General features: G+C 36.0%; 1 protein-coding gene across 4 annotated transcripts in view; it reads right to left on the minus strand.

Moving 5' to 3' along the window:
• LOC141458368 (uncharacterized) overlaps nucleotides 1–26235 on the minus strand; it is a 486109-nt gene that overhangs the window by 416555 nt on the left and 43319 nt on the right. Inside the window, exon 5 of one of the 4 annotated variants that reach the window (XM_074136250.1) lies at nucleotides 10001–10273. The exons of the other annotated variants lie outside the window; for them this stretch is intronic. Within the exon in view, the coding sequence (XP_073992351.1) occupies nucleotides 10270–10273 (4 nt within the window). The 3' untranslated portion in view covers nucleotides 10001–10269. Of the gene's footprint in view, nucleotides 1–10000; nucleotides 10274–26235 lie in introns of those variants that run through there. 4 annotated transcript variants of the gene reach the window in all.

Here is a 26235-nt window from a genome sequence, read left to right on the forward strand (position 1 = left end):
GTCCAACTACCAAATTAGGTGTCGTAGACAGAGGCGACTAGCAAACATACTTTACTGTAAATTTCCTAACCTAACCATTAAATAAAATCCAAGGCCTTGTCCAGGGGAATCGAACCCACTAAACCAACAATACATCTCAGCTTTGTGGGTCTAGCCTATAACCGCCTAGCATACTTTGATATAAATTTCTCTTATTATCTATTAAATAAAATCCAAGACCAGGGAATCGAACCCACTAAACCAACAATACATCTTAGCTTTGCAGGTCTCGCCTCTTGATCGCTCGGCTACCGTAGCGCCTTACTCCACGAATATTTTTATAATTTTACTCCATATCTAAAAAAAAAAAAATCAAGCAAGCAATGACGAAAACTTAAATAATAAATACCAAATTTGAAATTAATTGCTAACGAAGGGGTCTCCTCATAAATCAGTTAGTTATGAGGTTAAAGGGTAGATCACGAACTTTGACATGACACGTACTCTAGTAAGAATAGTTTTTTCGGCTGGGTAAGAAACAATGTATCTAATTTCTGAAACAAAGGATTGTCCAACGTTTTCACATCTTTTGTTATTATGCATTACTTAATAAAATTGGACAGGTTTAGACTGGCAAAAAAAAAAAAAAATATTTTTAATTTCTTTTACTGCAATAATCGAACTATCCACGTATCGAAGTGCTGTAAAGTTCGATGGACAGGAAAGATCTATACTAACTAGACGGCCATATTCACTAGCATATTCATCGATCAAAGCATAGTATTCACCAAGTTTAATTCGATATGTAGTGAACAGCTGGTAAAAATACAAGGAACTTTCTATCGGTTAGTAAATTAATATCACAGCTGTTTGGCAATAGAAATGTTTGAATAAAATAAAATACAGTAAAATATATTATTCATTCACAATTTTCTCTGAACTGAAGAGAAAATGACAATAATTGAGAATCTCTACTTTCTCTTACTCAACTAGTGAGAGAAAGAGATTGTCGATATCGAGTTTACGTACGCGTAATATCCGTTTTGAGGTACCTTAAATACGAAATAAAAAACAAAATGGTTTGCTCGAAGAACGTTTTTTTTTTTTAAGATAATGCAAAAACGCTAAAAGAATATCGGCTCAGAAAGTGATTCTTCCGGTAAGGTGATAAATCGTCCGGTCGTTTTTAAAGCAAATATCATCTCATTATTAAACCGTATACGAATTTCCGTTTTTACGACCTCAGCTGATCTCAAAATGGAGATTCCTTGTAAAATCTCCGAAATGGGAAGCATATTAAATTGATAATTACCCAAATAATTCTTGGTGAGATATTGAAGGGATAAAATATTACTTAAATGTTAAAAAGATATGAAAAGAATTTAATTGTCTTGGGAATCGTGCGAGTAAGAAATGTTCAGATGCAAGGACCAGATAGTTTAACCCGTTTAAATACAAATGATTGTCTGTTACGAAGCTCCTTTCTGTCCTGGATTCCTTATTGTGTCCAGACAGGAGTTCAGATTGGTAATGGAGAGTTCACCCCCACCCCTCTCTATCGAGAATAGAAAAAAGGGATACATGGGAGGTGAGAGAAAGAAAAATCACATTTAGGGTCTTCATTTACTGGGGAACCGGAAACTGACAGCTAATCAATAACGAAGAAAACTTTTACTTTAGTTTCTGTCTGTGCTAGCTATCTTCCGCAACTCAGCTGGGTTTCCATCATCGCGTGGGAAAGTGGGGGGAGAGCTCCTATTTGGGGATAACAATGGTGGGATCGCTTTTCACCTGGAATCCATTCTTTCTATCATCAATGGTCCAAAAAAAAAAAAACCGCTGCTGCCTCCTGAAATCTCCCAACTTTTCTACCACTTAAAATCTCAAAAACAGAGATTTCAGCGCGCTGCTCTATTGGTTCAGCCACTACGAGTTAACCAGCGCTTAAAGTTAATTGACCACCTTTTTCTTGTTAATATTCTTAAAGTTTTATTTCACAAAGTTTGTTTGGTTTTTTGTTCTTAAACTCTCAACACTTAAACTATATTTAATTTTCACCAACATTTTACAGTGTTTTTTGACGTACAATACAATGAAATTGTAACTTTTTTGTGGGGGGTACCCTAAACAATATTTTTCTTAAAAAAAAAACAACAACATTTTCTAGAATAATGGCAAAAGTTTACTAAGAAGTCCTAAGAGCTAATTTTAGCGGAAATGAACGCGATCCTACTTCCGATAAAGGACTATTCTACAGATTCGATTTTTTTAACACTTTTTAAAATCTTTTATTAGAATTAGCGACTGCAACGGTTGTTGCAACAAGCAAACGCGATGTAATAACATACAATGTCTTGAATGAAGATTGGAGAAGGCACCCAGTGGCGACACTGCATTAACGTGATCAGATCACTATACTGTTATGAGGAGAGTAGATCGCGGGAGCCATCTTCTCTTCAATCTCCTTGGAGGATCACCTGATAATGTGGAAGAAGATAAGTGTTCAATTAAAGGATTAGGATGAGCTGCTGTAAAGGAATGAAATTTTAAGAAAAGAGTTTTAGTAAGGTCCGTTGATGAAAGGGATTTTGAGTAGTACTGCACGAGACCGAGACGAGGCGAGACTTTATGCAGTCTCGATCTCGGTCTCGGTCTCGTCGAGATATCTCGGTCTCGGTTTTTTTGAATTTTTGTTTAAGTATTAAAAATGGTTTGCTATTAATAATCTTTTTAAAAAATGTTATTATTTTCTAATAATTATTTTAATTTATATATTGGTGATGAAAATGTGTGTAAAAGAAGACAACTACTTACACTTCAATGCATCATATATTACTATTACTGTTATATATCTTTATATAATTTCAAAAAGATGTTAGAATTTATGTAAAAATTAGGTAATTCGAAGAGGGCGCCACGGTAGCCGAGCTGTGCGAGACCTGCGAAGCTAATATGTATTGTGGTACTGGGTTCGATTCCCGGTCTTAGGCCTTGGATTTTATTTAATGGTTAATAAAAGAAATTTACTGTAAAGTATGTTAGGCGGTTATAGGCTAGACCCGCAATGCTATGATGTATTGTTGGTTTAGTGGGTTCGATTCCCCGGTCTCTAGGTCTTGGATTTTATTTAATGGTTAATATGAGAAATTTATAGTAAAGTATGTTAGGCGGTTATAGGCTAGACCCGCAATGCTAAGATGTATTGTTGGTTTAGTGGGTTCGATTCCCTTGTCTCTAGACCTTGGATTTTATTTAATGGTTAATATGAGAAATTTACTGTAAAGTATGTTTACTAGTCGCCTCCGTCCGCGACACCTAATTGGTAGTTGGACGTAAAGCCCCGCCTGAAAAAATAGGCGATTACTTTACTTAGCTTACTTTACTTATGTAATTCGAAGTCAAATAGATGTATTAATATTGAACATATATAATAAAATCGTATCTTTTAATAATTAATTCAATACCCGTAATGATTATTTATTAATAAAGAACACAATTTTATAATTTTGTAGCTAAAAATTAATATTTGAAAAACCGAGACGAGACCGAGATTTCTCGACGAGATATATATATAATATCTCGGTCTCGGTCTCGGTTGCTCAAGTCTCGTCTCGGTCTCGTTTCTCGTGCAGCACTATTTTTGAGATCATTATGAATGGTGAGGTTAGAAATATAGAGCGTTAAGTAGTTTTCGTAGTATTTTTGGACTGTAAAGTCTGAATACGTAAAGAATTTGGAACGCTTAGTCGATCCCCCATACTTCGATACCGCGTATAACCAAATCGGTTGCAGTAACAACAGGTATAAAGAGTCTTTTGTTTTGTAACAACAACACATTTAATACATTTTCTTTTGACATTACCACCATATGGACGGACTGTTGATTACAAGAAAATAGCAACTCAGAGAGAATTCTTAACTTTTCTCCCTCTTTCCGGACTACTCTTAATCGATTTTTTTTTTTTAATCGGAAAATGTTACGAATAAAATTTTCTGCAAATCAACATTTACGTAAATACCAAACTTAAATAAAGAAGGTGATTTTTTTGAGAGAAAATCTTTTAAAAAAAAAACGAAAAATTGAAAAAAGTAAAGAGTACTTCCGGTTGACTGATTTTGTCCCAAAACCATTGTTCTGGCATCTTCAGGTGGCACCTAGGCGAAATATTAAATTCACATTAAGTAGACTCATACACACACAGAACAATTTAAAAAAAAAACCTTCTTCCGGACTCCGAGTACCTTAAAACAGTTATTTCCGGTGAAATTTCTTAACTATTGAAAATCTGGACAATTACAAGACTTTTTAGTAGAGTAAAAAACTCCTAAGAAACCCATTTTGCGGAGAAAATTTTACTCCATTCCAAAAACTTGGTTCTAGTTTGGTGATAACTTAAAGTGCAAACAAAAAAAAAATAATCGATACATTTCTGTTCATAAAAACCAAAAAAAAACCTTTTATATGTCCCCCCCCATTCGGCGGGACCCCCCACAGGAGTTGTTATTGATCCGTTCCTTTCCCGCCCCCCCTTTGGTTGCGCCATTGGGCATCGTAACAAATGAAATTTATTAACCGTTACGTAATTGGGACGTGATCATTTTATTTTGTAATTTATCCACAGTAATATTGACTTCCTGTTTATATCTCGAAAATGAAAAAAAAAAGTCGCCGGAAGTCCAAACTTGGCATTTCCGTTTTTGTATTTTTTTTTATTTATATTTTTTTTTTTCTACGATATTTCAGACAGAAGTGCGTCTTCAATTTTTTCGTAGGTTTTCCTCAAAAATGGCCCCTCTAGGTTTTCCATTAATTTGTATATGAAAGTTAAATTTCTCTAAAGTGCATCTTTAGAAAAATTTACTGTTCCACCACTACGCCATATCAAATAACAATTAAAGCTTTGTAAGTAAAAAAGTAGTAAAGTAATCGCCTATTTTTTCAGTTGGGGCTTAACGTCCAACGACCAAATTAGGTGTCGTGGACGGAGGCGACTAGCAAAAGTACTTTACTATAAATTTCTCATATTAACTATTAAATAAAATTCAAGGCCTAAGACCGGGGAATCGAACCAACTAAACCAACAATACATCTTAGCATTGCGGGTCTAGCCTATAACCGCCTAACATACTTTACTGTAAATTTCTCATATTAACCATTAAATAAAATTCAAGGCCTAGACTCCGGGAATCGAACCCACTAAACCAACAATACATCTTAGCATTGCGGGTCTAGCCTATAACCGCCTAACATACTTTACTGTAAATTTCTCATATTAACCATTAAATAAAATTCAAGGCCTAGACTCCGGGAATCGAACCCACTAAACCAACAATACATCTTAGCATTGCGGGTCTAGCCTATAACCGCCTAACATACTTTACTGTAAATTTCTCATATTAACTATTAAATAAAATTCAAGGCCTAAGACCGGGGAATCGAACCAACTAAACCAACAATACATCTTAGCATTGCGGGTCTAGCCTATAACCGCCTAACATACTTTACTGTAAATTTCTCATATTAACCATTAAATAAAATTCAAGGCCTAGACTCCGGGAATCGAACCCACTAAACCAACAATACATCTTAGCATTGCGGGTCTAGCCTATAACCGCCTAACATACTTTACTGTAAATTTCTCATATTAACCATTAAATAAAATCCAAGGCTTAGAGACCGGGAATCGAACCCACTAAACCCACTAATAAGTCTTAGCATTGCGGGTCTAGTAGGGATAGGGGAGTGGTGTATATTGAAGGTGATAATAACTAAATATGTATAAATTTAAAATAAAATGTTTTTACAGCAATAGTCTCGTTATTTAATAGCCACACCTCGTATCCACTCTTGGAAGCAGTGAAGTGTTAAGGCAGTCCAGTATTTATCCCTTAACTACAAATTCGCTTCCCTTCCAGAGTTTATAGGTTCTCCTTATTTTTTGGCAACAATTATCCCGATTTGCCGTTATGAGAGTAAGCTCTGTGAGTGGTGACACCCAAGTGGGGGGATGAAAAATGAACCAATAAACTCTGGCTTTAAAAAAGATTGGCCCAATAATAAATTCCAGATCCGATAATCTTGTTTCCGCATTAATTGTATATAGCAAGATTGGATATTTGCATTTTGTATAATCTTATATCTGGTACACTGTTGATCTCGCCGATTTGAACATACGATTTATTGACGCCTGAGGCATAGAATTCAACTTGCTCCTGAACATATTCAGCCCTATTTTATGTATGCACCATATATCGTGCTCTCCAGGTGGTGCGATTGGTAAAAAGGCTTTATGGTGGTAATGGAAGGCTGAATTTGGGGATGAAAACTAAACGGATTACTTAATTTTATTGAGCCTTAGGCACGGGGATTCATTTTTACGATTTTCCATTTCACCACAAGATGGGGGAAAAGCCAGTGGGGAAAACTAATTGATTAATGCTATTGATTCCCTACTCCCTTAACATATACGAGGTCTGTAAATTAAGTAATAAGACTGATTTTTTTGAAATTTTTTTATTTAAAAAGAATTACAATTCTATATTGTCACCTTCAAAATAACTTCCTTCTGAAGCCACACAGAGCTGGAGACGTTTCTTCCACTCCTCATAGCAGTGCTCGAACTCCAATACTGGAATAGCCTTCAGCTGGTCGGTTGCAGCCGTTTTTGGATTTTTTGGATTCAATTGAAAATGACCCCTATTTTCTGGAACGTGTCATTACTGGTGACGAGTCTTGGGTGTTTCGAGTACGACCCAGAAACCAAAGCGTCAGAGCATGGAGTGGCACACTTCAACCCTCTCCAAGGGCCAAAAAAAGCAAGGATGGCCAAAGTCGAAGATCAAATGCATGCTGATTTGTTTTTTTTTTTCGATATCCACGGAATCGTCTACAAAGAGTTTCTACCTCAAGGTCAAACAGTCAATCAAGAGATTCTTGAAAAACTTCGAAAAAGGGTCATTCATGTGAGACCAAACATCAAGGAACAAGTGGGTGTTGCATCAAGATAATGCTCCTTGTCACACAGCAATTTCAATAAACCAGAGTTTTTGGTCCTGTAAAAAAACATTCCTGTGGCTCCTCACAGCCTCCTTATTCGCCTGACTTGTCAAGTCCTTGTGACTTTTTTTTGCTCTTCCCGAAGTTTAAAAATCACCTCAAGGGTGACTCATTTTGGGACAAAGTCGAAAACATTCAAACGGCTCTGTAACCGACCTGTATATTTTTAGAAAGTCACCAGTTTGTGGGTAACCCACTCTGCATACCCCGCCCCAAACATGTGAAATGGGAAAACTTCAGAAATTTCATTAGAAAATTAATTAAATAATTTTGGGTTAAAGCAAAGAACATGTTTTTGGTATGGAGAACAACAATCAGTGTGGTATTGCGGCATGATATTAAGAAGGTATATATATATATCTATATATATATATATATATATATATATATATATATATAGAGAGAGAGAGAGAGAGAGAGAGAGAGAGAGGAATTGGTGGGTGAGTACTTCGGGAAGGAAGCTCCTTTATAGCTAGTGATCTCCGGGGTTACAGCTTCCGGTGTAGAGAAAAGGGGATGATGGAGGGAGGGAATATGAAGACAAGACAAGGTAATACTCTGGTTTTGGCGGCAACCTCTATATCAGACTGGGCGAGAGAGGTTCTTGAAAAGAAAACTTCGAAAAAGGGTCATTCGTGTGAGACCAAATATCAAGAACAAGTGGGTGTTGCATCAAGATAATGCTCCTTGTCACATAGCAATTTCAATAAACCAGAGTTTTTGGCCAGTAAAAAAACATTCCTGTGGCTCCTCAGCCTCCTTATTCGCCTGACTTGAGTCCTTGTGACTTTTTTCTCTTCCCGAAGTTGAAAAATCACCTCAAGGGTGACTCATTTTGGGATAGTTAAAAACATTCACACGACCAGCTGAAGGCTATTCCAGTATCGGAGTTCGAGCACTGCTATTAGGAGTGGAAGAAACGTCTCCAGCTCTGTGTGGCTTCAGATGGAAGTTATTTTGAAGGTGACAATATAGAATTGTAATTCTTTTTGAATAAAAAATTTTTTAAAAAAATCAGTCTCATTACTTAATTTACAGACCTCGTATGTCCTCAAAATTCTATCGGGAAAAAAAAAATTCGATCCAGTTTTGGAAAAATGGCATTTCAGTGGAAATATACATCCCCTCCACTCCTAGACGTGCCTTCAATCGAACTAGTTCTGGATAATTTGTTTAAAAACCAAGATAATAAAGAAAATCATAGCAGCTGTTTTGTTTCGAAACTCCACAAAACGGATATATTTCCGGTGTAAGAATTCGTGTAAGCCTATTGTTTTAGTTACTTTTGAAGTACTTAAAAGTTTCAATTTATAAAGGAATTGTTATCAACTTATAATTAAGATATCAATTTAATGGATAATATTTTCAAAAAAAATAAAATTATGGATAAATAGGCACAATGTGGATAAAAAAAAAAAAAAAAAAAAAATTAAAGTAAGAACATAATTAATCATAATTAGGACGGGAAGTAAAGCAGGCATGAGCTCAGTGTCATGACAGTGAGAGAGGGGATATCTCTCTATCTCTCTCTCTAGTGTGCGAGAGAGACAGTTGGGTGGGAGAAGCTAGGGCCTCCAAGTACGCCTAGCAACAAGCTCTCCATCTTGCCCGGCTTTGTCCTTCGCTACAACACTCTCCGTGTGTGTCTGTATGTTCAAGTATTCTGATTGCTAGCATCTAGATAGCGTGCCTCATAAACTAAACATTACCACTTTTACATACTAATGTTTTAAAACATTTACTAAGTGGGTACGTGTTTTCTTATATAGTTATATTATATAGTTGAAAAAAAATAATAATAAATAATCACATTAGGTTTTACTCTAAATTTATTAACAAATGATTTGGAGGCCACCATAAAACAATAAATGTTAGTTTACTGTTTTTTCTTTTTGAGTAAATTGTGGTGGTACTCCTGCAAAGAAATCTCTCGTTTCCGGTAAATAAAAATGTTTCAAATTCAAGTAATCGATTATTTTTCATTGATTTTTGTTCCTCCGTCATTTTTTTTTGTTTTTTTGTATTACTGACCGATTTTGGATGTTTTTCATAGATGATCAGAGGTAGTAGATTAATGCCACTTTGTTGTAGACATTACGACTTTAAATTGTGTTTCCTCATTTTGTTGTCTCATTTTAATTACTAAACTATTTTTTTGAGAATTATGACGATTACTTCGCTAGTTTGGAAAACCTATTTCTTTTCAATCTGCTAGAAGTTTTAACCAGTTCCAGCGGTGGAATTTAGGTTTTAACACCCCCCCCCGCTCCAAAGGGAGCGGAATTAAAATTTAGACAATGACGTGTATACACGTGTCGAACGCAGCAGGGGCAAAACAACCAAAAGTTTACAATAGTCATAATAGTCACTGCAAGCGACTTTTTCTGCAATCTCTCTCTAGGGCTTGAGATTACCAGAGCATTCTGTGCTCATTCAAAAATCTATGCACCGCTTCTTCACCTATGCATTGCTCTAGTTAACTAGGGAAGACGCAAGAGCTTTGCACAAGGAAGAAAAGTGCTTCTTTGAATTCTGTGCAAAATGAAGTCATGCTCGTACTGAGGTCTGAGATCTCTAAATCTAAAAGGTAAAAACGGGCATTGCACAAGGGTTGAGAGCTTCTATTTGTGCGCCTAATTCCCCAATTTTTAATGCGGAGACCAAACATGTACCAACCACTTATCATTTGGCTGGCTCCCACCGCAGTTCACCAAATAATATTCATATTGTATTCTGATTAAAATTTCGAGTTTTTATAATTAATGGCAATTTTATATTTTTCACAACGAGTATACCCGTCGAACGCATCGTAATTGAGATTTGATTTGACGTGTATACACGACAAACTCACTTAACTGGTTATTTGGTTTTGAAAATTTATTAGAAATGGACGGTTTCTAATCTGTCCTTTTAAGGTTCATAAAAAAAAAAACCTTAATATAACTTCAAGGTATCCTTGAAATGATTAAAAGAAACTTTAATAGACAGAATAATATTAAAATGAGAGTGGAATAGAGCACTCAGTAGTTCACGTGTACTGAATTTCCAAGCGGGAGATCCCTGGTTCGAATCCAGCTGTAGCTCTTGATTTTTTTTTTTTGTTAAGCAACTTCTTACAACGCTCTCTGTTCAGCGTTGCGAAATGTTTTCACAGCAACGAGAGGATCACGGTTCGAAGAGACTGGTAGTTCGCTGAATAAAGGCTCTGGGCGCCAGTGACCTCGGTTGTTGATTCACCTTAAAACAATTTTAAAATTCTATAAATAATGTTCTGATATAATGAAAACATGTTATTTTTTATCAACACGTTTGATATTTCTGTATAAACTTTCAGAAAAAAAAATTTTCCATTGAGTTTATCGATTTTATTTTATTGATTACTATCGACATTATTATTATCGAAAAAGTTTTTTTTTTTCAGTTTTCTAAACTTTAGACAGAAAAAAGCCTCAAAAAGTACTATTCTAGGGAATGTACGAGCTTTTAAGCTGTCCGCCATTTTTTTTTTTTTTTTGCATCTTATTCAGCCAATAAAACAAGAGAATATACGTATTTCCGTTTAAAAAAAATTATAATAATAATTTTCAAATATTTGACACGATCGGTTTCCTGTTTCCCAGAAGGAAGAAGAATAAAAATTATTTAAAAAAAATTTCCAGCTATCTGGCAGGCTGTTGCAGGCTGTACAACGTCGAAATCAGTAAAGATAATTTGACACCTAACATATTGTTAAGTTTCTAAAGGAAATTGAAAAATTCCTTTATATACTATAAGAAAATAATCGTGGGCGAAAACTGTGTACCTACACAATAAAAGAGATTATTGTGCTATAACAAAAAAGAAACCTATTTTACTAATTTTTTTAAACTTACCACTGTAACTTCCTCTTACTTGTGAAAGCGGAAATTAGTTGAATTTCAGTATTACGGAAGTGGCACTTCCAGAGTCAGAGTCAGTTTTCTTCAAATTTAGAATTTGGGTTATATGTAAATTTTAATCTTTAGTAATATTTATTAGGAGTTAAGCGTGTAAATTACCCTGAAATGGGGGACTTCATGGGAAAATTCCCAAAGCCTAAAAGAGCCCTTAAATCGAATTGCCCTTTAAGGAAATGTTTCCCAGTTTCAGTTGGCTGATTTTTGTCAAAAAATAGTTTATATTTAAGTTTAATCACTGCACCTAAAAACTACGAAATATCAAATTTCAAAATCAGTTGAGGCTGAATTTTATCATTGAATACTTTTTTCAGCCCACTTACTTTAAGCCATCCCATTTTATTTAAAGAAATTTTCATCTTGCCTTTTTTGGTTTTGTTTGTTTCTTAGGAGGATCCTAACTGACCATTTTTTTTAAAAAAAAATTATTTCAACAATTTATTTAATTGTTGGCAACACTGTCGGAAATGCTGCAAACAAAAATTTACGTCACCTTGAAACATCATTGTTTCATTTCAAATTATGTTTTAAAAATGCCCTTCAAAATTTTTATTTTCATCTGTGAGCTTTCAAAGCTCCGTATATCACAAGCAACTGTTTCCTGAGGGGAGAATACTCTAATACCGTTGGGAATTGAGTGCACAAATGGAGTACTATCAGAACTTTGAATGAGCTTTGGAAACCCTTTTAAAAAAGGTTGTTTGTCTGTTGGTCTGGGCTGCATGGTATTGGGTATTTTTTTGTTTTTTCAATTTAGTCACTTAATTATTAACGTGATCAGTCTTATCGCTTACTTTTCTGCTGTTATTGTCCTGGAGCTATCTCGTGGCGCTTTAAAACTTCTTGTCAGGTCATTGAAGTTTCCTGTGGAGGCCCGGCCGACTGCAAATAGACTTTCACAGAAAGTGGTGGAAATTGGGGTGCACCTAAAAGAAGGGGTCTCTGAGAGAAAATCTGGGCTTATGAGTCAGCCAGGACTTGAAGAAGAGGATCCAGCAGATTCTGGATCTGCGATGGTTAGCTTTACTGGACGTTGCAATCTAATTTAGATTCTCTTAGAAACCTAACACATAAGATGGCCACCACCTTGGCCATCTACACACAACTTTGTGATGCCTCCTTTACATCATCCTGCAGATAGGCTTAGCCCTTGGCCTCCCTCAGGACTTTTCCATCAGGGTCGTCCTACGTACCCTTATACCCTTGATCAAGCGCCACGGTGGCCGAGCGATTATAGGCTAGACCCGCAAAGCTAAGGTGTATTGTTGGTTTAGTGGGTTCGATTCCCAGGTTTCTGGCCTTGTATTTTATTTAATGGTTAATATGAGGAATGTATAGTAAAGTTCGCTTGTTAGTCGCCTCCGTCAACTGTCACCTAATTTGGTAGTTGGACGTAAAGCCTGCCTGAAAAAATAGGCACTTACTATACCCTTAATCCACCGATAAAGGTGCCTCAGCAGTGAACTGTAGAAGTCTTAATGACCATCACCAGGTATTTAGACTCGCTTTTCCACTGGCTTCGGGAACACATTCTGGTATCGATTATCTATCCAGCTAGTCCACTTTTCTCGGTTATTAATCCTGGGTTTACCCTATTGCCCCAGATCACGGCTACAGTCAAAGATATCTTGCCAATATCCTCCTGAAACCTGGAGCATCCAACCCAGGTTAGTCAGAAGACGGAAAATAGTCTTCAACTTTTTCACCATGTCCCTACTAATTCGCAATGATTATAATTTAAAAAAAAAATACGTCGAACTATTGTAAATGCACTGTTTTAAGTCTCCAACCTGGGACTATAAACACTGACCTTAACATTCCTTTTGTCACACAAATCGCTGAAAACACGATACAGAAAACTCCACTTCAGCCTGCAATCTCATATAAATTCTCTAGCTCACAAAATCTCTGCTTCTAAGAACTCTTCCTGATAACCGGGGGACAAGACGCCTTAAAAGAGAGTAGATTTTTTTTTTTGCATTTTCTCGCTCTAGACTTAAAAGAACAGAACTTAAAAGACTCTTAAAACGATAGATCTAAACATCCTCTTTGACAAATAAAAGACTAATTTATACAACGATTTTAAAACCCATCTGGGCGTATGGAATAGAGTCAACTAAACGCAACAATCTCCAAAGGATTCAATCGCTACAATCTAAAATACTTCGAACTATTGTAAACGCTCCAACCGGGACTGTACACACTGACCTTAACATTCCTTTTGTCACACAAATCGCTGAAAACACGATACAGAAAACTCCACTTCAGCCTGCAATCTCATAAATTCTCTAGCTCACAAAATCTCTGCTTCTAAGAACTCTTCCTGATAACCGGGGGACAAGACGCCTTAAAAGAGAGTAGATTTTTTTTTTTGCATTTTCTCGCTCTAGACTTAAAAGAACAGAACTTAAAAGACTCTTAAAACGATAGATCTAAACATCCTCTTTGACAAATAAAAGACTAATTTATACAAAGATTTTAAAACCCATCTGGGCGTATGGAATAGAGTCAACTAAACGCAACAATCTCCAAAGGATTCAATCGCTACAATCTAAAATACTTCGAACTATTGTAAACGCTCCAACCGGGACTGTACACACTGACCTTAACATTCCTTTTGTCACACAAATCGCTGAAAACACGATACTTCAGCCTGCAATCTCATATAAATCCTCTAGCTCACAAAATCTCTGCTTCTTAAGACGATAGATCAAAACTCTCTCTGGACAACAAAAGACTAATTTATACTACGATTTTAAAACCCATCTGGGCGTATGGAATAGAGCTGTGGGGGTTCAACTAAACGCACAAATCTCCAAAGGATTCAATCGCTACAATCTAAAATACCTCGAACGCTCCAACCTGGACTAAACACACTGACCTTCAACATACCTTTTGTCACCCAAATCGCCCAAAACAAGATACAGAAAACTCCACTTCAGCCTCTAGCACAAAATCTCTGCTTCTTAAGACGATAGATCAAAATTTTCTCTGGACAACAAAAGACTTATTTATACTGATATTTTAAAACCCATCTGGACGTATGGAATAGAGCTGTGGAGTTCAACCAAACGCTCCAATCTCTTCTATCTAAAATACTTCGAAGTTATTGTAAACGCTCCTTTTTACGACTCTGACCGGAAACTATACTTACTCTGGAGCATCCAATCCTGGTTAATCAGAAGACGGAAAATAGTCTTCAACTTCTTCACCATGTCCCTACCACTTCGCAATGATTAAATTTTTTTTTAAAAAAAAAAACCTGACTCAAGTAACTGTAGAGATGATAAAGTAAAACTTAATAAATCAGAGTGTGCTAACTAGATACTCCTAATTAAGAAGTACTGTTTGAAGTGTACAGAAGATGTGTTGTAGGCCGCTGAGGTGCCTGTAGAAGTGGGGAGTCCTGGAGAGCCTCTACAATCTGCGTGATGTCACGAACTGAGGTCGTGACATTTCCTTTCCTTCCACAGCTACCTCTATCACCGCTCGTCGTATTTTACACGGCCTACCATATCAACAACACGAACTACATTTACATTTTTTTTTTGTTTTTCTCCTCGGCATAAAAATAAAACTATATTAGGTACCATCAGAGTCTACCCAGATATACCCAGTAATACAAAGTAAAGCTAGCTGGAATTTTCCTTTTCTGATATACAGGTATTAACTTTTTACAAATTTGTTTTTTTGTAATCCATCAATTGGAGATGAATTAAGCTAGAATAACTTGCACAAACAGTTACCAAGACAACCATGGGTTTAAGGGAACTGTCACTAATATAAATGGGTTGTTACGACAATAAGCAGGCTGAGAGAGCGAACCACGCGGTGTGTGTGTGGATCCGTATCTTCGCAGGATCAACAAAAAGGTCCTCCCCTCTCCTCTTTGCTGATGAGGAGGAGGAGGATTACAGGACAATATAATAATGGATATGTCCACGTTATGTGAGTAGAAAGGAAACGAATGTTTGACGACCTATATGCAGGGTATTTAGATGCACCATTTCGCTACGAAGACATACGTATTCTCCAGCAACATCTATGTGCTTAAATACTGTATTTGGAGCTAGCTAAGAAATATGAATGTATTTAAAAGTTATAGAATGAATGCAAGAAAATGATTAGAGAAAGATTACGGTGATTTTAATTTCGGTTAAGCTATAAGGATGGCAGGAATATAGAGTACTGATCCATCCATTAGTTGTTAAGTTTGTATGTAAATTGTTGTATATAGTAGAGGGAAGGATGTGTGAAGCGAATGTATTTATAAGTAAGAATGGAGAGTGAGTGATATTCTAGTGATAAGCACCTAGACGATGCTGGCTCTGTATGGCGGAAGCCAATGCCAAAAAAAAGCAAAAAAACTTGCACAAACAATGTAATGCCCCAATTAGATTACTATCTAATTTGCATCTAATTCGAAGTGGTCAACACAATTTGGTTGGCACACTTTAAGCAAACATGAGGCTAATGTCCAGGTAAAGAAAGATGAAGCAAGTGAATTGAAAACAGTAACACCTGGCTCCAGAGACAACAATGTGCGCCCACCACTGACTGGAGACTGTCTCCAGAGATGAAAAAAAGAGGACAGGTATATGGTCCATGTTGATAGAAATAGGCTCTACTCCTTAAACAAAGTGAGCTATACTTCATACTCCATTTCTTTGTACTTAGCCCTATTGTTACAGAGACAGAGAGGTTTTCGGTCCAGGTCCTCCAGTCAGTATGTGTGTGTTCATCTTCCCCCCTCCAAAAAAAAGAAGGCGGTGTATTGTTGTTGAAAATATGTCTTCAACAAGAGTGACTGTCATCTATAGTTAGAGCCCAATTATCTGCCAGTCCTCGGGGGAGTCTCATACTAACTGGGCAATATGTCAAGAAATACTGACTGAAGATAGAGGAAGATGCTCCTTTTTTTCGACTCTAACCGCAAACTATACATACAGATCTTAACATCTCTTTTATCACCCAAGACGCCCTAAAACCCCGATACTAGGAAACTCCATTTCAACACCTGCAATCGCATATAAATTCTCCAGTTCAAATTTTTTTCTTCAAAGAACTATTCCTGATAACCTGGACAAGACGGCCTTAAGAGACAGTGTGGTCTCGTGGTCTTCCTATCTAATGAAGAGGAAGATAGGCTGTAATTATATTGTAGAATTAAGGATTTATCACCGTGAGTGTGACATTTTGAGGGGATCCCCAAGGGATTGCAGGGATAAACATCCAATCTCGAAGGAATATAACCAGAATTGATTTTTGGATTCAAAGTAATTTGTTTCGAAAATGGTACCCTTTATAAGTGAACATCTAATTCGAAGCAAATAATTGAAGTCAACCATATTTTAGGACAAATTTTTGTTTCTTTGCTACAATCAACGCGTTGGCGTTTTTAGTAAAATTAGACAGAAATTAAACCCAGTGTGCAAAAACTTTTTTCTAAAGTTTAGATATAAACGGTAAAGTAGTGTTCTTGAGGAGTTCCAAAAAGAATAGGTCGTTTAACAGAAAAAAGCCTCAAAAGGCACTATACTAGGGAATGCCGAGCTTTTAAGCTTACCGCCATTTTTTTTGCATCTTATTCAGCCAATAAAACATAACACAAGAACATACGTACTTCCGTTTAAAACAAAAAAATAATAATAATTTTCAAATATTTGACACGATCGGGCTTCCTGTAAAAACTGCAAAAACATATGAACTATTTAGTCACTCTCTACATTAGATAGGAAGATCACGAGACCACACTGTCTCTTAAGGCCGTCTTGTTCAGGTTATCAGGAATAGTTCTTTGAAGAAAGAAATTTGAACTGGAGGATTTGCATGCGATTGCAGGTGTTGAAATGGAGTTTCCTAGTATCGGGGTTTTAGGGCGTCTTGGGTGATAAAAGAGATGTTAAGATCTGTAAGCATAGTTTCCGGTTAGAGTCGAAAAAAAGGAGCGTTTACTATGGGTCGAAGTAATTTAGATAGAAGAGTTGGTTGAACCCCCAAACGGCTCTATTCCATATGCCCAGATGGGTTTCAAAATCGTAGTATAAATTAGTCTATTGTTGTCCAGAGAGAGTTTTGATCTATCGTCTTAAGAGCCTTTTAAGTTCTGCTCTTTTAAGTCTAGAGTGAGAAAATACAAAAAAATAAAATCCACTGTCTTTTAAGGCGTCTTGCCCTCCGGGTTATCAGGAAGAGTTCTTAGAAGCAGAGATTTTGTAAGCTAGAGGATTTATATGAGATTGCAGGCTGAAATGGAGTTTTCTATATCGTGTTTTCTGCGACTTTGGGTGATAAAATGAATGTTGAAGGTCAGTATGTATACGAGTAGTTCAGGTTGGAGCGTTTACAATAGTTCGTAGTATTTTTGTTTGAAGAGATGGAATCCCTTTGGAGATTTGTGCGTTCGGTTGAACCCCCACAGCTCTATTCCATACGACACAGATGGGTTTTCAAAATAGAAGTATAAATCAGTCTGTTGTTGTCAAAGAGGAAGTTCAGATCTATCGTCTTAAAAGCCTTTTAAGTTGTCGAAAGCGTATGAAAGGGCAATTTTAAGTTACGAAAATTCATACTTAAATTTCGAAAGCCGGAAATCACGCCAGTGATCACATACTGAATTTGTTTTTAACTGAAATTTTTAATTCCCCAAAATTATATTTCTCTTTCATTTTTTTTTCTCTCGAGAGCTATTAGGCACCATTTTTCTCTCGAGAGCTAATATTGGGCACCATTTTTCTCACGAGAGCTAATATTGGGCACCATTTTTGTCCAACGATATTTGTTTAATGAGATATTTATTATAAAATTTTCCTGAATTATTTATGTATTTGCAGGAAAAAGCATTAATTATACTAAATCTACCTACCTAGGTATAATACACCCATCTAATACACCCATATATGTATAGGTAATATAAACCCATCATGTATGTTTTTTTTGCTTAGTATATTAAAAATGGCACCCGTTGTGGGTCATTGTGGACACCCACATAATATGTCTTTGCCTACAAATTAATTCTCTCTTTTCCAGCTCCTGGATAAGTTCTAAAATTAAATATTTGCTTTTTCATTAAAAAAAAAAAAAAATGAAATTTCATTTAAAAATGTTGTAAACCATTTCTTTGGTATTCTCCGTTGTAGCCAGGCATTTTTATAGTATTTTACAATAAAATGTACCTGTTTTGGATTTTCTACCTTTCACCAGAACTCACATTAATCAGAAGGCGCCACGGTAGCCGAGCGGTTATAGGCCAGACCCGCCAAGCTAAGATGTATTGTTGGTTTAGTGGGTTCAATTCTCGGTCTCTAAGCCTTGGATTTTATTTAATGGTTGATATGAGAAATTTATAGTAAAGTATGTTAGGCGGTTATAGGCTAGACCGGCAATGCTAAGATGTATTGTTGGTTTAGTGGGTTCAATTCCCGGTCTCTACGCTTTGGATTTTATTTAATGGTTAATATGAGAAATTTATAGTAAATTATTTTAGGCGGTTATAGGCTAGACCCGCAATGCTAAGATGTATTGTTGGTTTAGTGGGTTCGATTCCCCGGTCTCTACGCTTTGGATTTTATTTAATGGTTAATAAAAAGAAATTTACAGTAAAGTATGTTTGCTAGTCGCCTCCGTACACGACACCTAATTGCTAGTTGGACGTAAAGCCGGCCTGAAATAAACAATACGTTACTTTACATTAATCAGAGTTTGGTATACAGATTTCTATTTTACAAATCATTTAACGTTTCACCACTACTCTTTAAAATTAATCCTCCTTAACAAAAACTAACAATTTAAGAAAAGTTTAAATTTATAAGGGTTGATTTAAGGACAAAAGGTACACAAATCAGCCCAACGTTTCGTTCATACTTCAAGCTCATAATTTCAGCCATTTTTTTGGAAACTTTTAACTTCGGCTTGAAACAATTTGTTCAAGGACAAAGGAGATATTAAAAACAAATAAAGTATACAATTACAAAATTTTCTAACATTTCATTATCATAACTTTACTACATTTAATTTTCATTAGCATTTATTTTATTTAATATTAATTATTTATTAAAAAATAAATACATAAAATCAAGAAAGGGCACGGGTAGATAAAAAAGTTAAACTTGAAAAACCTGTTCAGTTTACAGCTGACACGACTCCTTCATTATCGATCTGCAGCACTATCAGCTGACTGCTCCGAGTGGCTGTCCCCCTTCCAAGTCGTAACCTTATATTAGATTTTAGGAGGTTTCATTTTTGTTGTTTTTTTTTTTTTTTTAATCTCAATAAGGTTTACTTTAATCTATTTTTAAAAAATTAGATTAACGTTAAAAATTTAGTAAAATAAGTGCTCGTGAAATTTAAATATTTAACTTTCAGCTAATTCTGAAAGTGGATATAATTGTTTACGAACATTTCTATTTATGTACAATTTTTATTAGATTTAATTGAGGTTTATTCTATAACATCTAGATTTGGCAAGTGTGATGCAATAGATTTTGCAAAATATTCGTTACAAACTAGGGGGGCTACAACCCCAACTTTAGCAATACCCAAATATTCGGGACACAACAAATCACAGCATTTGAAAAAGGAAAAGGATAAAAGCAACACAAAAGAGGCTTCCTGTAAAACTGGAAGGAAGATACAATCTTAAGGATTCTAAAGCCACTACAATCAACCCTAGGATTTTGGGGGGAAAAAATAAATAAAACAAGGAAATTTTAAAAAGATGTTGAACAATGTCCAGGGGATCCTACCTCAATACTGAATTCTGGGCCATCTTCCAGTGTCGTTCCCCAGAGGTACAGAGGAGTGGGGGACATGAAGAAGGGCAGCAGAAATTGTTACTTCTAAACGTAGATAACAATGGGTCTTGCAGATAATCATAAGCCTATTTATGGAACCATTAGATAGTTGAGATCTTTTTCTTTTAACAGTGAAGTGATTTCCTGGTGTTCATCAGAGGGTTGGGAAGGACTAATGTTCTCCCCCCCCCAAGGGGAGTTCGAGAGAGGGATTTAGCACCAAGGAGCATCTTTAATCCTGGGATTTTTTTTCTAAAGAGCCTAGGCGATCCAATCCTTAGAACACTCCTAACCGTTTAATATGGGGGGGGGTTCAGTTTGGGGATACCTAAGGCGGATTTTGGGAAAAGGTGTGCTGACCAGTGCTGATTCTTCCTGCAGGGTGGTGGATTATTAGAAGTTAAAAGGGGAAAAGCTATTCTCTACCTAGTATTCTCTTAAGGGAGATTCCTGTAAAATGATTCGATTGAGTTGTGCTCAGGGAAGTAATTATCCCTAACTGCTGGCTCTCACTTCCCGTTGAATTCAAGTCCTCGTTGACTTCGATGCTGTAAAATAAACCACAGGATGTAGAAATCTGATTTTATTTTTAACGAAAAGCGGAAATTCCTCTTTCCTCCCCACAAAAAAAAAAAAAGAAGAAAACTTTGCTTTTATTAGTTTCCATTTTCTCTTACTATCGACAAGGAAATTATTGTAAAAAAAATTATATCGATTTATATCGAGTTTTCACCGTCAATTATGACAATCGATAAGTTTTACCCAGCCCTAACCCCAAACAGAATAATCTCACTGCGATACTGTTTTTTTTTTTTTTTTTTACAACGTAACCATAACAATATGGTTAGCGAATGTAGGCTAGTGTTCAACATAGAAAAACGGAAGTGGGTTAACTACGATTAGATGAAACTGGATACTAGTAGAAAAAAAACTAGGAGAACGCAAGTGGGGTGACAGTGTTGCCAACTCTACGTTTATAATTCATCGTGAGGTGAGCACTGGCCACTGGTGCTACACACTCTACAATCCTACAGTTGGTATTACGGTATTTAAAAAGACAAAAAATTGCCTTTTCTCTAATTGCATCACATGTCTTAACCGCCGCACACGAAATTTAAAATAAAATGTTTTTTTTACAGCAATAAGTCTCGTTATTTAATAGCCACACCTCGTCCTTACTTGCAAAGTAAGTCCTTCATGATGATTCGTCCTGCTTTGACACACTTATTGTTCACAAATGAGTTCTCAAAGAGTTTATTGTTTATTGTTCAACAACCATCTAGCTGCGAAGGGCATTTCCGCATCTAGGGCTTTTCCTTTCAATAGGAAAAACTCACATCTGTTCGACTTTGTGGATGTGTGAGTGAGAGAGAGAGAGAGACTGCCCTCCAATTAATACGCTCCAAAATAGTGTCAATCAATAGCCTTTATTGATTGGTAAATTTTGATCAAGGTTTTGTAGATCCATGAACGGCTAAAAAGGATTTATTGATTCCATTTATGATCTGCACGTTAAATTAAAACTGTCCGGTAGGACAGTTGTATAAGGGTTGACCATCAAAAACTGCACGAAAAAGTGTAACGTTGAAAAACACCCAACTTTGACAATTTTTTTCTATTTTTCTATAAAAGATAAAATTCCCAAATTTTCTTTATAATATAGGGCAAATCCTCCTTTATAACTGTAATTTTTTTGCAACCACCCAGATCTAATAGGTTTCGAGAAAAAAGTGGCCGAAAATGAGCAAAAACGGCTTTTTCAAAAAATGTTCTTGTTCTTGTTCTTCTTCTTCTTCTTCTTCTTCTTCTTCTTCTTCTTCTTCTTGTTGTTGTTCTTGTTGTTACCTTTTTTGTAAACAACGTAGCGCCTAAACGCGTGAACCGATTTTCATGAATGAGGTGTCATTCGATTCGGAATTTTATGTAGATGTGCCTTTTGGGGGTCTCGACGCTGTACATTAAACAAGAGAGGAGTTAGCCCCCTTAATGTAAGGCCCCCTCGAAAATTATTATTACTAATTACTCTGTAAATCTTGGCCCGATTTTGATAAAATTTGGTAGGATGATAGGGTTAGGGCTCCCCTACGTAACATTAAAGCGGCGATCAGCTCTTCCACTTGTTGAGGGGAAGTATAGCGATCGTTGCAAATTATCGACACGTGAACCGATTTTCATGAATGAAGTGTCATTCGAATCGAAATTTTGTACAGATTTGCACTTTAAAAGTCTCGACGCCGTGCCTCATAAGGAGGGGAGTTTGCCCCACCCAAATAAGGCCCTTTCTAAAACTATTATTACCAATATTTCTATAACGCTAAATCCGATTTTGATAAAATTCAGCTCGAATAAGTGGTTAAAGCTCCTCTACGTTGCTGATGCTCTTGCACCTACTAAGAGGAAGTACTGCAATCGTTTAAATTATCAATGAGTGAACCAATTTAAATCAATGAATTGTCGTTCGATTAAAAAATCTTTGCCTCTTTGCCTTTTAGGGAGAAGTACTGCAATCGTAGTTTATTTTTCTTACTCCTCTTAAAAGGAAGTACTGAAATCGCAGTTTAATTTTGCTATTTACGTATAAATACCTTCCTATGTTATTCAAAACGCTTTTTCAAAAAAATTGTTATTGAGGATGGTTTGGGGGAACGCAACTATAATCATTCTTTAAAAAGATCTCTCCAGTGGTAGTTACGGTTCCGACTTAACACCTTATCAGATTATAATGATAGAATTGCTTATTCCAAATTTTAAAAAAATCTGTAAAGAAGATATGTAACTTTGTAAAATAGACAAAAAGGAAAATCTATCCAAAAGGTACAAAAATCTCCTTAACAAAAACTTACAGTTTCAAATGTTAAGTATAAGGGTTGATTAAACGCCAAAAGGTACACAAATCAGCGTGTACCCAACATTTCATTAATACTTCATTAATAGTCAAGTAATTCTACTGCATTAATTTTCATTAATAAGTTATTTTTTAGAATTTATTAGATGTCACAGACCCTTATGCTGGCCACTTCATTTATAATATTTTTTGTTATAATTATGATAAATCACATATATATGTACATGCATGTTAAAGTAGAACAAGACAAAGTTAGAGTAGGCTACTGTCTTGAATTCGTCTTACCGAAATATTCGTGAGCACAAATAACACACAGTTAATAACAAGTAGATTATTCAACAACAATTATTCATTTCTCAATTGTAATTTAATTTAGTCCCCCTAATTTTACTTATAGTAAAATGCTGGAATAATTAGCTGTCCTAAAAATATGCATATCTACATATATATGAACAAGCATGTTAAAGTAGAAAAATACAAAGTTAGAGTAGGCTACTGTCTTGAATTCGTCTTACCGATATTACATATATACAACATTGTGGGATGAATATCTAGATTGAGAATGTAATTGAAGAAAACTATATTATTTGCGATAAAGCCAGATAATTATTACCTATTATTATAAACGTTTGACTACTACATAAAATAACAATTACTTTAATCGAAGAATGAACTTAAACCGACGATTTTTATTTAAAAATAAAAATAAATAAATGAAATAAAATCATTAATGTAAGTTTTTTATAAAAAAAAGTTTTGAATTTTTTAGCCTCATATTTTTTTTTTTTTTTGTAACGTTTTTCTTTTTAACCTGTAATTAATAGTTTGATTATTATAAATAACTAGATATTACAGTCAATCTACAGTGCTACTTGAACATATTATATTTTGTAGACGAAAATGGCCAGCATAAGGGTCTGTGACATCTAATAAATTCTAAAAAATAACTTATTAATGAAAATTAATGCAGTAGAATTACTTGACTATTAATGAAGTATTAATGAAATGTTGGGTACACGCTGATTTGTGTACCTTTTGGCGTTTAATCAACCCTTATACTTAACATTTGAAACTGTAAGTTTTTGTTAAGGTAGTATTTATGTGTTACTGTCAGTCGCTAACCTCTCTCAATACCCAATGAGAAGGACTGCTCAGCTGATCTGTGCAGCATCACGTCAGAATTAAACAATCATGATTAATTATTGAACTTGACTTTTGTCCCCAGAATTTCAACAATAATTTAAGTGCTTCTCTAAATAAATAATTAAAAAAAAACTACTAGGTCTGTAAATTAAGTAATGAGACTGATTTTTTTAATTTTTTTTATTCAAAAAGAATTACAATTCTATATTGTCACCTTCAAAATAACTTCCTTCTGAAGCCACACAGCGCTGGAGACGTTTCTTCCACTCCTCGTAGCAGTGCTCGAACTCCGATACTGGAATAGCCTTCAGCTGGTCGTGTGAATGTTTTTTGACTGTCCCAAAAATGAGTTCCCCCATTTCCTGGAACGTGTCATTACTGGTAACGAGTCTTGGGTGTTTCGAGTACGACCCAGAAACCAAAGCGCCAGAGCATGGAGTGGTGGCACACTTCAACCCTCTCCAAGGCCCAAAAAAAGGCAAGGATGGCCGAAGTCGAGGAGATCAAATGCATGCTGATTTGTTTTTTTTTTTCGATATCCACGGAATCGTCTACCTCAAGGTCAAACGGTCAATCAAAACACTTTTACCGAGAGGTTCTTGAAAAAAAACTTGGAAAAAGGGTCATTCGTGTGAGACCAAAAACATCAAGAACAAGTGGGTGTTGCATCACGACAATGCTCCTTGTCACACACAGCAATTTCAATAAACCAGAGTTTTTGGCCCTGTAAAAAAACATTCCTGTGGCTCCTCACAGCCTCCTTATTCGCCTGACTTGTCAAGTCCTTGTGACTTTTTTTTGCTCTTCCCGAAGTTTAAAAATCACCTCAAGGGTGACTCATTTTGGGACAAAGTCGAAAACATTCAAACGGCTCTGTAACCGACCTGTATATTTTTAGAAAGTCACCAGTTTGTGGGTAACCCACTCTGCATACCCCGCCCCAAACATGTGAAATGGGAAAACTTCAGAAATTTCATTAGAAAATTAATTAAATAATTTTGGGTTAAAGCAAAGAACATGTTTTTGGTATGGAGAACAACAATCAGTGTGGTATTGCGGCATGATATTAAGAAGGTAGAGGCATAGTTATGTAATCTTAATTATGGTATATATATATATATAAGAGAGAGAGAGAGAGAGGAAGTGGTGGGTGAGTACTTCGGGAAGGAAGCTCCTTTATAGCTAGTGATCTCCGGGGTTACAGCTTCCGGTGTAGAGAAAAGGGGATGATGGAGGGAGGGAATATAGGAAGACAAGACAAGGTAATACTCTGGTTTTGGTGGCAACCTCTATATCAGACTGGGCGAGGAGGAACTCCCGTTACTCCAGGACAATCCTAAAAAGGCCATCTAGAGCGTACGGCAGTTGTTTGAGGATTACAGTCACCGGGAAAGAGAGAGAGTTGAGTGGAATCTGCCGTAGGTACAGGAGGATGATTACCTCCTGTAACTAACTAACTCTCGCCGCGACCACAAAGAGAATACATTTGTAATGCTGTAGAGAGAAATGATGCGCCCTTATACTTCCCCTCCCAACTTTGGCTCTGGAGTTATCCTGGTGAAGCGGGCCAGATCGGCGCGAGAACTCCTACACATCTTCTTACTGTGGCGCCCCCTTCGTCACTCTCTCTGTCTCTGTCTCTGGTATAAGAGAGTCTCCACCACTTTACCTAACACACTTTGTAATTAAATATTTACTCGGTGAATTTAACTTGGTCGACTCATGCCGTTCTCTCTCCGCGCGCTTAGCTTAAAGTTACCGCCTGAAATATCCAACTTTCCCGCGCCGAGTGCCTTCGCCCCCCACAATGGCAATCATATTAAAACTTTCTCACATTATCTAAACCCCCCGAAATAATTTTTAAAAGTACTGTTTTTTTTAAAAAAAAAAAAAGTTTACCTAACTCTTACTCTCGTTAAAAAGGAAGGAAGTACTGAAATCGTACAGATTTTCCATTTCGTGTTTAGGCCAGAAATAGCTGTTTAAAGATCTCTAGTTTACTTGGAAACTAGTATACGTCAACAGAAAAAATTTAAGGCACGTCAACATCTGAGTAGTTTTTCAGTGCACTTCCCGTCTTCTGGTTACACAATACACTTTAGTCTTCTTCGTCGCAGACAACATTCTTTCCCTCTCTCTCCCTCTGGAGGACACTGAACTGTTAAGAGAAAAATTTAAGAGCTAGCAGCGTCGAAATATCGAATTAAAATAATCGGCGATATATCGTTTTCCAGTTCTACGGCCCCAGCCCCAAAAAAAAAAAAAAAAAATGCCTCTTGAAATTCTACAAAATCGATAATTTACAACACGATGGTAACAAATTTATTATACAGATTGTGTTCATTTTAAGACGGCACAAATGCATTTCATGTTTAAAACGGTTAATCTAAGCCCAAAAAATGGTAGAGGAAAAAAATTTTGTTGCCCGTCATCTCTGTGACTTGATTTTTAGATTCCTATCCGCCACACGCGGCTGACGCGCGA

Source organism: Rhodnius prolixus, unplaced genomic scaffold (genome assembly GCF_049639745.1).
Source record: "Rhodnius prolixus isolate KJV_2025 unplaced genomic scaffold, Rpr scaffold_5, whole genome shotgun sequence".
Taxonomy (NCBI): domain Eukaryota; kingdom Metazoa; phylum Arthropoda; class Insecta; order Hemiptera; family Reduviidae; genus Rhodnius; species Rhodnius prolixus.